This window comes from Dasypus novemcinctus, chromosome 10 (assembly GCF_030445035.2).
Source record: "Dasypus novemcinctus isolate mDasNov1 chromosome 10, mDasNov1.1.hap2, whole genome shotgun sequence".
Lineage (NCBI taxonomy): Eukaryota > Metazoa > Chordata > Mammalia > Cingulata > Dasypodidae > Dasypus > Dasypus novemcinctus.
In genome coordinates this window covers 82,842,443-82,854,493 of record NC_080682.1, presented here as the reverse complement: position 1 = coordinate 82,854,493, position 12,051 = coordinate 82,842,443, and the positions used below count along the sequence as shown (strand labels likewise).

Genomic DNA, 12,051 nt, shown 5'->3' with positions numbered 1-12,051 from the left:
CATAAACTTAGACATCTAGTATTTTAAATTCTAACCAGGAAAGAGGAGAAAAATATAATATTTGTGTATCTCACAGTTCTTCTCCTCCTTTGACATACTGGACAAAGACTTAAAAAATAAGATTCTGGAAAGCAGATGTGGCTCAAGAGATTGGGTTCCCTTCTACCATATGGGAGATCCAGGGTTTGATTCCCAGGGCTTCTTGGCCAAGGCAAGCTGGCCTGCACAGCGAGCTGACCCACGAGGAGTGCTAGCCTGTGCAGCGAGTTGGCCTGAGTGGAATGCTGGCCTGAGCAGGAGTGCTGGCCTGGGCAGTAAGCTGGCCCAAGCAGAGAGCTGGCACATCAAAATGATACAACAAAAAGAGACACAGAGCAGAGACAATAAGAGATGCAGCAGACCAGGGAGATGAGATGGCGCAAGAGATTGAAAACCTCTCTCCCACTCTGGAAGGTCCCAGGATGGTTTCCCAGTGCCACTTAAAGAGAAGACAAGCTGATACAGAAGAACACACAGCAAATGGACACAGAGAACAGACAATAGTGGGGAGGGGGGCAGGGGGAGAAAAATAAACTAAAAAAAAAAAAGATCCTCATTATGCTAAAGGAGATAAAGGAAAGAACAGAACAGAGAAAGAACTAAAAGATATCAGGAAAGTAACAAAGAAACAATATGAGGAAGATATTTTAAAAATGAATCAAACAGAGACACTAGATTTAAAGATCGTAATAATGAAATGAAAAATTCCCTAGAGGGTTTCCCAGGAGATTGGGAGCTGACAGAAGAAAGAATCAATGAACTCAAAGAGAAGAAAATTGAAATTATTCAGGTTGAGGAACAGAAAGGAAAAGAAGAATTACAAAAAAGCAAATAGGTCTAAAAGGACTGTGGGACACCATTAAACACACCAATATATTCATTATGGGAGCCCTAGGAGGATAAAAAAGAGAGAAAGGCCAGAAAGAATATTCAAAGAAATAATGGCAGAACACTCCCCAAATTTAAGGAAAGACATGAATATGCGCACAATCAAGAAGTACAATGAACCCCAAAGAGGATACGTACTTGCTCTGCCCAGAGGAGTCAAACTGTCAAATGACAGGGAAAAGGAGAGCATTATGAAAGCAGCAAGAGAAAAGCAAGATGTCAGTTCTACACAAAACAATTCATAGTCCAACTCAATTCCAATCTAAATTCCAAAAGCCTTCTTTGCAGAAATGGACAAGTCAATCATCAAATTTATCTGGATGGATAAGGAGTCCTAAATAGCCAAAACCACCATGAAAAATAAGGGAAAAGTTGGAGGACTCTCACTTTCTGATGTTCAAACTCATTTCAAAGATACAATATTCAAAGCAACATAGTACTGGCATAAGGACAGACAGATAACCAAAGGAATCAAATAGAGATTCAGAAATAAACTTTCATATTTATGGCCAATTGATTTTTGACAAGTGTGCCAAGTCCATTCAGTGGGGAAAAACAGTCTTCTCAGCAAATGGTGCTGAGAAAACTGAATATCTATATGCAAAAGAATGAACATGGACTCCTACCTCACTCCATTTACAAAAATTATCAAAGAACTAAATATAAGAAGAAAATATAGGGAAACATCTTCAGGACTTTGTGCTAGGCATGGTTTCTCACACTTTACAGTAAAAGCACAACCAACAAAAGAAAAAATAAATAAATGGGACTTCATCAAAATTAAAAACGTAAGTGTATCAAAGGACTTCATCATGAAAGTAAAAAGATAACCTGTAGAATGGAAGAATATATTTGGAAACCACATACCAGATAAGGGTTTAATACTTAGATATATAAAGAAACCCTATAACTCAAAACAAAAAGATGAACAATCCAATTACAAGATGGGCAAAAGACTTGAATAAGGCATTTCTCCAAAGAAGATATGCAAATGATCAATAAGCATATGAAAAGATGCTCAACATCATTAGCTATCAGGGAAATACAAAATCCAAACCACAATGAGATACCATTTCATACCCACTAGGATGGCAACAATTGAAAAAAAGGAAAATAATAAGCGTTGGAGAGGATATGCAGAAACAGGAACACTCACTCATTGTTGGTGGGAATGTAAAATGGGTGCAGCACTGTGGAAAACAGTTTGGTGGTTCCTCAGAAAGTTAAGCATAGAATTACCACATGACCCAGCAATTCCACCTCTAGGTATATAGACAAAAGAACTGAAAGCAGGGACTTGAACAGATATTTGCACAACGATGGTCACCCAGGCATTATTCACAGTTGTTATAAGCAACTCAAGTGTCAGTAAACAGATGAACGGATAAGCAAAACATGATAAATACATAAAATGGAATAATATTATTCAGCCATAAAAAGGAATGAAGTCATGATACATGTGACAACATGGATGATCCTTGAAGACATCATATTGAGTGAAATAAGTCAGACAGACACAAAAGGTCAAATATTGTATGATTTCACTGATAGGAAATAATTAAAACAAACAGATTCAGAGAGTCAGAAACTAGAATACAGGTTACCAAGTACCAGAGTAGGGTTAGGGAATGGGGAGTTAATGATTATTTGGGACAGTTTCTGTATGGTATAAAGGAAACATTTTGGTAATGGATGGTGGTAATGGCAGCAAAACATTGTAAATGCAATTAACTCCACTGAACTATATATTAGTAAGGGAACATTTTAGGTTGTATATATGCTTCTAAAATTTTTAAAAACCATAGAACTGGGGGAGCGGATGTGTCTCAAGCAGTTGAGTGACTGCCTCCCACAGGGAGGTCCTGGATTCAGTTCCCAGTGTCTCCTAAAGAGAAAAAACAACAAGTAGACAATGAGCAGACAATGAGCAGACAATGAGCAAACAGATGAGGGAGCCAATGTGTCTCAGGATTGAGCACCAGCCTCCCAAATACGAGGTCCCATGTTCAGCACCCCCCCCAAGAAAAGAACAAATGAACAAAACAAGCATAGTACTGTACAACACCAACAAATGAATGAATCCTAATTTAAACTGTAGACTATATTTACAGTACAATTCTAATAATAATGCTTTATCAATTGTAGCAAGGGTGTCACACTAATGCAAAGTGTTAATAATAGGGAAAATTGTGTGGGGGGTGGTCTATTGGAACTCTGTATTTTCTGCATGATTTTGCTGTAAACCTACCACTTCTCTAGTAGCAAGAAAAGAAAAAAGAAAAAGAAAAAGCCGTTGCATGGCAAAAACACCGTAAATAAAATCAAAAGACAAGTAATAAACTGTGAGAAGATATTTGCAATTTATATGATTGGCAAAGTATTACCATCCCTAATGTGTAAGGAGATTCTAAAAATAGAGAAAAGACTAACAACCCTGTAAGAAAGTGAGCCAAAGATATGAACAGCTCACAGAAAAGAGAAATGCAAATGGCCCTTAATCATTTGAAAAGCTGTTCAACCTAGCTCTTAATAAGAGAAATGCAAATTAAAGCCACTCTGAAAGCCATTTCTCATCTGTCAAACTGGCAAAACCCCAAATGTTCCACAACATCCTTTATTGGTGCGGCTGTGAGGAAACAGTCACTTCCTTCATTCCTGGTGAGAAAAGTACAATCCCTCTGGAGGGAGGCTTGATGATGTCTAACAAAATTATACATGCATTTACTCTTTGACCAAGCAAAATCACTTTTAGGAATCTATTTGAAAGGTAATTTGGTAAAAATATGAAAAATATATGCACAAGACTATTAATCTTAGCACTGTGTCCTCAACAGGAAACTGGTGGAATAAACTATGGAACATTCATGCAATGCAATATTGTGTAGCTGTAAAAAGGAATGAGGAATATCTCTATATGCTATGATAGAATGATCTTCAGAGTGCATATATAAAGTGGAAAAACACAGTAGCATAGTATGCTACCATTTATCTAAGGAGAAATGTGAATATATGTACATATTTGCTTTTATTTTTAAATGTGTAAAGTGAAACAAGCAAACAAATAAATGCTTACCTTGGAGGTAGTGAGAAAATGGGATGGAGAGGACAGAGAGTGAATCTAGGCTTTTTCAAATACACCTTGTTACATAGATTTGACTTTGGAACTATTAAAAGTTTACATAATTGTTTAAAAATTAAATATAAAAAAGCAGTTCTTAAAAAGCAAAAGCAAAATAAAATGAACGAGCCTGTTTGTTAGGCTGGTGAATAACCACACAGAGAGGAATGATTAGATGACTTTTAAATCACAGTAATTCAACGCAACACCTTCAGTAGGATATAACTTAAAAGCAAACAGAAATACTAAATAAATAAATAAATAAATAAATAAGGTTAAACCTTTCCCAGTAATCATATTATTGTTTGTGAGCTTGTTATTGATATTCTGGGACATTGCGTATGTCCTGCGGAATAAAGTGAATTAGTAATTATGTTGATGTCATTAAGAACCAGCATTCTTGGCATGGAAGAAAGGAAAGACACATACAAGATTGACTAGGTTAAGTCCCTGTAGTCCTCAACTTGATTCGTAAATAGCACAAATGCTGAGAGTATTTTATCTCCATAGTACTAATACTAATACTAATAATAAAATTTCTGAGTACTGAAGGACCTAGAAACAATGACTGACCCAATAGCAATGAGCACCCCTAATTCCCAGATTGTGGTTTTAAATGCCATTTCTCACTGAAAGAAAGCTGGGCTCCTTCAGGGACTGGCTGCTGACAAGTCTGGAGCAGGAAATACATGAGATGAGCCTAGATCATCCCTAATGGCAGGAAGGCACAAAGGAGTCAAAAGGGCCCAGGAGCCAATGTCGGTCATCTTTGATGACCAAAGGTGGAAATTATGTAAACCAATAAGGATACTAAATTCAATGAATTGAAATACATCAAATATATTCAATCCACAAGTTCATGATGATAATAAAAAACTAACTGGTCACTTGGAGTATGATAGAGAAGTAATTCATTGTTTTGAAAGCTGTTATATAACAGGTTATTTATCCTAATTTTCTCAAATGAATTTTGCTGTATATCAAGGCAACCAAAGAGTTGATGATTGCAAGTTTCTCCTTATAAAAGTTATTCTAGCTTATAAGTAAAGAATGAAAAATGAAATTAAAATATCACCATTTGTGATATTTGTGAACTCAAAGGTTCACAGTGAGAATGAAGACAAAGTGCACCTGGAGAGTCTGGAGATAAAATAGGAGGTCATATGCTGAACTAAATACACTGAATGTGGATAAGAAAGAAACTGTTATCTGTGGGCTAATGAATAGAAAAGTAACTTTTGTATTTGCAGTAACCTAGAAACACAAACCTCCCCGAATGTGCTGTTTCCACTTATGGTATAAAATAAAGTGCATGATTAAGCCAAGTGCCTGAGGTAGTTGCAAGCTCCTCGTGGTCCACCTGACTCCCGCTATTTTGTGTCTTTCATTTCTCAGCCTCACACTCCTCCCACCTCAGGAACCTGTTCAGCTGCGTGGGTTGCAGCAACCATTTTGAAAGCCCTAATGAATTATTGGATTTAGGCAATAATCAGTAAAACTGCTATAATCATAAATGGAAAGCCAACTAGGTATTCCATGCTTCTGATGGAAGTATATAGATAGAGTCTATAAAATATTCTTGCTTTAAAACTGAACTGAATCTCTAGATCCATCAACCAATCTAGAAGTGTTAAGTAAACTAAAATGGCCACCTGCATTGAGCATTGCTAGAAGAATACCCCTTTTCAAGAAAGACTTTTCTAGAGGATAAAAACAATTGACCTACAGGTGTTTTCCAAGAAAACTAAACACACCCTACCAGGTCCCTAATAGAAATACCTAGTGATTATAACTTTGGTCTGGTAGAGAAAGCTGATCAGAATGCATAAGCATACCATACTAATCATTGTATATCTGCTCTTCACTTTGTAAGATCTCCCTGTGTAAAGTGGAAACAATGTCAGCCAATCAGAACATTTTCTCACTTGCTTCCACACTGGTCCTATCTGAGCTTTTCCCTTTTCCCCCTCAGTGGTGTTCCCTTCTACTTTCTGAATGAAATGTTACCCAATTAATGAATTTCTCAAAAAAACCTGTGAGATTCTAAATTGCATGAAGAGTTTTTTTTTTTGTTTGTTTTTTGTTTTTATCAGAAGAAATATAGGGGATAGAAGGATATGTTAAATGACATCAAGGAAATGCAATGAGGAAAATCTAGACTGGGGAGTCTTGATAGTACAAATGAACTGATTTCTTTAAAAATAAATTACAAGGGGTAAAAAGAGAATGGAGAGAGTCAGGAAATTAGTACAGATTTAAGAGGCATAAACCAAATGGGTCTTGATTCAAGCAAATTGCAAAACAAAAAAAAAAGTTTTTTGAGAGAATTAGAAAAATTTGAACATTGACAATTTGGTGGGATTAAGGAATTCTTTTCAATACTTTTAGAACTGTTAATAGCTTGTGGTCATGTTTTTTAAAAATCTATCTTTTTTAAAGAATTTTGTGAAACCTGATGACTATGCAATTTGTAAAGTCTATTCCTCCTGCTGTCTTCACACTGTTCTTTGCTTCCTTCATTTCACATGCCTTCATGGAATATCCACTGGCATTTTACCAGAACACAGAGAGGTAATGAGTTCTCCATGGCAAAGAAAGAAGGTTTAGGAGAAATGAAAACGGGTAGACTAGGACAATAGGAAAATATCATAGTTTGAAAATGAAGTCACTGTCCATGGTACTTGGAAACATCAAATGCATATTTCTGCTTGATTAAGCTATCAAATACTGCTACACAGATAAGGAGGTGCTTGAATGATTATTTGATATCCCTAAGGTCAAGAAGTAGAACCAGTCAGTTGGATTTTTTCCTTTTTAGATGTTGTTCAGCTACATAAGGAAAAAGAGGCAAAATCATTCATAGGAAGAGATTTTTCTCCCAATCAGACCTTATGATGAGGCTAAGCAAGAGCAGTTGAAAGAGGCAAATCTGGCACAAGAAGCTGGGATGATCAGATTGGGCTAGAGTAAAGACAATAATCCAGCCATAGGAGCCTGGAGGATTAAAAAGTTTTTTGAGGCATGATAATAGCAGACCATATTCTAGAGATGGATGATAATGAATGTTTCAAGACAGAGACTTTAAAATGCCAGTAAGAACCCCAACTGAATAAAGCTTAGACACCCAGACCTGCAGATATACCCAAGGGGAATGTCCAAGGGAGAGTGTAATCTGGTAGACTCCCTGCTCTGTGATTCATTCCAAAGCCTAAATCCTATCAAGAGCATCTACAGCTGGGGAGATGGAGAGAAGTCTCTTTCATCTGACTGCCTACCTAGGCACTATGGGTAAGGCATTGGCTGCAGTTATGGCTGTATTCTTTCCTTCCTTCCTTCTTCTTTGGTTTCCACTTGAGAAAGGTAAGGACAGTTGTTATTACTATTAAAGAATATAATTGCAAGAAGTAACAAACCAACAAAGCTTCCCATAAGATCTCCATATGATTTAGGATTTGTCTCTTTCAGTAACAGAAGTTTTACAAGTTTTACATTTTGCAAAGAAATTTCTAAATATGTATATGTACCTTTTGTCCTGTTGAAAGAATATATAGAATACAATTTAAATCTTTATGATTTAGGGTTATAATTAAGACCAATAATTGTGCTGTACTGTATTTTGCTATAAATCCAGTGATCTGCCTTGATGTTTGGCTACAGAAGGAAGAAATCCAGACTACTGTGCTCTTTGACACCTAGTATCTGTTCAAATAATGTGCCAAAGTTTGGAATATTTCATTCCCTAAAAGACTGAAAATGCTTGCTGGTAAAACTCTCTGACTCTAGGTTTTTATTTGTGAGAATATTTTAAATTATGGATTAAAATTCCTCAGTGGTTATAGAACTATTTAGGTTTTTAAATTCTTCTTATGTAAGTTTTGGTTAGCTATGTTTTTCTACAAATTCATTCTTTCATCTATGATTTCATGCTTTTGGCATAATCTTGTTTATAGCATATTCTTATATTTTTAGTCTCTGTATCATCTGCAGTAATGTCTGTTTTTCCATTCCTAATATTGTTTATTTGTGCCCTCTCTCCTGCTCTCCCTCTAATCGATCTTGCTTAAGGTTTGTCAATTTGTTTACTTTTTTCAAAGAACCAACTCTGGTTTTATTAAACCTTTCTATTATGTATTTTTCTATTTCATTAATAATCTCTGCTCTTATCTTTATGTGGTTATTCTGATGTTTTTTTTCTAACTGTTTCTATTGTATATTTATCCATCAACTTTCAACCTTTATTTCTAATTTTGTAATATAAGAATGTGCTACTAGACAATTTTGCTTCAAATATTGCTTTTACTCAACCCTCTCTTTTTCTCATCTCCTTTTGAAATTATAATATATTAGACCCTCTTCCTGTATTACACATGTCTTTCAATGTTTCTTCATATTTTTTATTCCTTTGGCTTCCTGGGAGATATTGGATCAAGTCTTAGGTCTTACATCCTGTCCCCTGTACTCCATGAAATTGAGAAAAACACACAATTAAGATTATAAGGTTCTTCAAATACAGTAGGTAAAAGTCACCATCAGGACTCAACCTTTCTCTGGGCTCTTACTTTCACTTAATTTTTATCTCTAACAATTCCTTGCAAGGTCTTTAGTACTTACTTATGTTATGTCTTACATCACTTTTATACTCATTACCCAGTCTTTCTGTCTTCTACTGAGTGTCAGCTATTACTTCTCACTGATTTCACCCCACCTAGCCATAGTAGCTTCCTCCCTTTCCCCACTGTGTTGTAGACTTAGAAACCAGAAAAAAAATTATAATTGAGTGAAAAGTAAGAGTAAGGCTTCAAAGAGGATTTAGTAGACATGATTGTGAGTAAAAAGTACAAGGCAATTACTGTATGACTTTGTAATAACTTCCTTGGGAATGCTTAACGAATTTTTATTTCTAGGTCACTGTGGTGTATCTGGTCTTTTGAATCCTAAAGACCTGATCTGAAGACTTTCTCTTCCAATACAAATTAAAACCTTAGAACATATTTGATTTCTTACTTTCACAGTTTCCTCATCTGAAAAAAAGTGAAGTATTGTAATGATACCTACTTTGTAGGGTGTTTGCTGGATAAATGACACAAGTAAAGTGCCTAGTTTGATCTCAGAGAGAGCAGGGATTCAATAATTGTGTTAACAATTTGAAGGTATCATTTCTGTATTCCAAGTGAGAGAGGACTTTGAGTACTCTGCCTCCAGGTAAGTGAGGTGGCAGTGATGCTCTCACTCTTACACATAATACTATGGGGGTAATTAGGTCAGAGATCCTATTTTATAAATGAGGAAACTGAGGCACTGAGATACTTGCTTTTAACACATGAAAGACAAACACTAGTAACCACACAAAATGTGAAAATCAGTTTTGGAGATGATCAGCATTTCTGTATCACTTGAAGGGAGAACTGGCATTCGAATGAACCAGCCCTTTCCAATTTTCTCCTAGGGAATGCCAACCAACAAGTTGAAGAAAGCTACTTTTCCTTCAACTCCAATGATGCTTCATCTCTTGTCAAGTGGAAGAATTGGAGAAATTTTTCTCTTAAACCAGGTAATATTTTATACTGTATTTTATAGTCAGAAAAAAAAAACTGTCTCAACATTTCTTAATATATACTTGAGAGCGCCACATAGGCCCACACTCTAGAATAGCCTTATAAATGAGGGAAGAAAAAGTCAGAAAGTTCCCACCATTCTGTTATTGACTTACACACATGTTAGAAGCAGAATTTACAAATCTAATTCCTTTCTCTGTTCCTGGACATTTTTACCCAGAGAGCACAAATGATGGGAGGCTGTCTGCCCAATAAGCCAATTCCCGACAGCAACTCCTAGCGAAAAATATTATGTTTTGGGTGAACATTTATCCAGGAGTGGTGCTGAAATGAGATGGTGAAGACGCAAACAGTGAATAAATGACTGCTATAGGGAGAGCTGGAGAAATGAGGGTTATTATGCAGGTGCTGTCCTCTATGAATATATTAGCTCCCCCATAAGTTCATACATTTCCACTGCCTTCAAAGCAATTTCTCTGGGTTTCAATGAATACAAGTTTCTGGAAGAGTTTTCTAAGCACAGCATCAGACAAGCTGTTTCCACTGCCAGACTTCAAAGGCCCAGTATTAAGTCTGGGAGACAAGCCCTATTGGGAGCCTGTCAGGTCCCTGTGAAGTCTTCCCTTCAGGGTAGGGGCAGGGGCTTTCCAGGGTCAGATGACCCTGGAGTTTGGGGGGCTGCAGGGCTCATTCTAAAGAATGTAGAGTTGGGAGGAAGGTATATTCAAGCTGGAGTTCTTGAGTGGGAAGGGAGCATCAGGAACTGGAGAGACCAGATACACACACTAAGGCCAAGGGTACGAGAGTAGAATCATTAATGAGAACCAGGGGATGTTGGATGAAGTCTGCATGGAAGTGTGGACAGGCTGGCAACGAGTAGGAAAAGGATTGCCACAAACATCAGTAGATTCAAGGTCCCCACCAAGGGTTGACAAGCCTGTGGTGCATGAGAGTCTCTGGCTCTTCAAGATACCCCTGGAGAGGACAGGGGGACCATTCTGGGGACCAGCCACAGCTCAAATGTTGGGTTTTTCATAAGGATAGGACCACTCCCTGGACATAGGGGTGGTCTTCCCTCTGGGACAAGGAGATTTACTGTATCTATCACCATGTTCCTGTCGATCACTAGAGGACCTAATATGCTCCTCAGGCATGAAAGAAGGGGTTCGTGTTGGATTTTATCTTTTTATGGCCCAGGAAAAGGAGTCCAAAAGCCTAGGAGATGTTGTTGTAGGGTGGGAAATAAAATGGCATCTATCAAGCAGGTTCATGTCATGAGACAAGGAAAGCTAAGTTGATACTTTGGGGCAGGAGAAATGTGTGAGGCAGGAATGAGCCTGGGCATCTGGCCAACAATTAGTGGGGTCAGAACCTGGCATGGTGTGTGCCTGGCAGTGTTTTGCTGTTTGTACTTCATATGTTTATTCCCCTGTAGCCCTCTCTTGACAGAGTCTTTAGGAAAGTTCTGCAGAGGCGATGGAGAATATTAGAGTGAGAAATCCCAAGGGGCATGGCCCTTCAATGCTCATATTCTGTTCCTAGGGTGCACCTTTGCTTTCCCCTGAGGGACCAGTGTTTTGTTTTAACCTAGATGCTCTTCCTTTGGGTTGGGAGTTTGACTCTCCCAGATGCCCCAGTCCCAGCCAAGCAGGTTCTGAAGCCCCCTTCTTCCTGAAAGTTCTAGAGGCTTTACACCTTGTGTCTTCCTCCTAGCCCTGATCTCACACACATATGATGAGGGCTAGAGATTCGGGATATTCAGAATCAGTCTGTGGCCCTGGACCTTGAGCCCCCTTTCTCCATTCCCACATTCACCCATTTGGAAGCTGAGCCAAGCCAAGCCCTATCAGTGAGAGCCCAGCTCACCCTGATGCCCAGCTCGACATTCTCGCCTCCGTAGACCTCCATGCCTTCATCCAGTAAGCCAATCTCCTGGAAGTACTGCCGGTCCACAATGAAGCAGCCAATGAGGGCAGGGCTCCTGCAGGGGTATGGGGAGAGGAGCCAGCAGTTAGTAGAGGGGCTGTCTCATGGGGTTCCTGGAGGAGTGAGAGCATGGGGCCTTCCTACCAGGAAAACCTGTCTTCTCCCTCCCGTTGCCAGAGCTGGAGTGGGCCTTGTTCTCAGAGCAGCCCACCCTGGTCCATCTTCATCCAGACACTTCAGGGAAGCTGTCTCATCAGGGCGGTGGACAGACAGCTTCTGTTCTGGGACCAGCCATCATTCCTCAGTGGTGCTTACATGGGTGTTAGCCCAGAGAGAAGATGCTCAGGCTGACAGTCTAGATTAATAGTCTGTAGCTCTAACTTTCCTGACCCCTGAATTCTGAACTGCAAAGCTGGTCTTTTTTTTCTGCCTGAGCAGCCAAGCCAACTTTCCCACCCTTGCCCACATTGGTCCACATGGAAAGATTCACTAGGGTCATGTCATAAAGAACTTTGGATTGCATGG

At 38.4% G+C, this 12,051-nt stretch overlaps 1 protein-coding gene across 2 annotated transcripts in view; it reads right to left on the bottom strand.

Annotated features, from left to right (window-relative positions):
- Positions 1 to 12,051, bottom strand: part of GALNT18 (polypeptide N-acetylgalactosaminyltransferase 18) — a 344,314-nt gene that overhangs the window by 81,446 nt on the left and 250,817 nt on the right. For both annotated transcript variants that reach the window (XM_058305729.1, XM_058305730.2), the window contains exon 6: positions 11,467 to 11,581. In XM_058305729.1, coding sequence (XP_058161712.1) covers positions 11,467 to 11,581 — 115 coding nt within the window. The remainder of the gene's footprint in view (positions 1 to 11,466; positions 11,582 to 12,051) is intronic.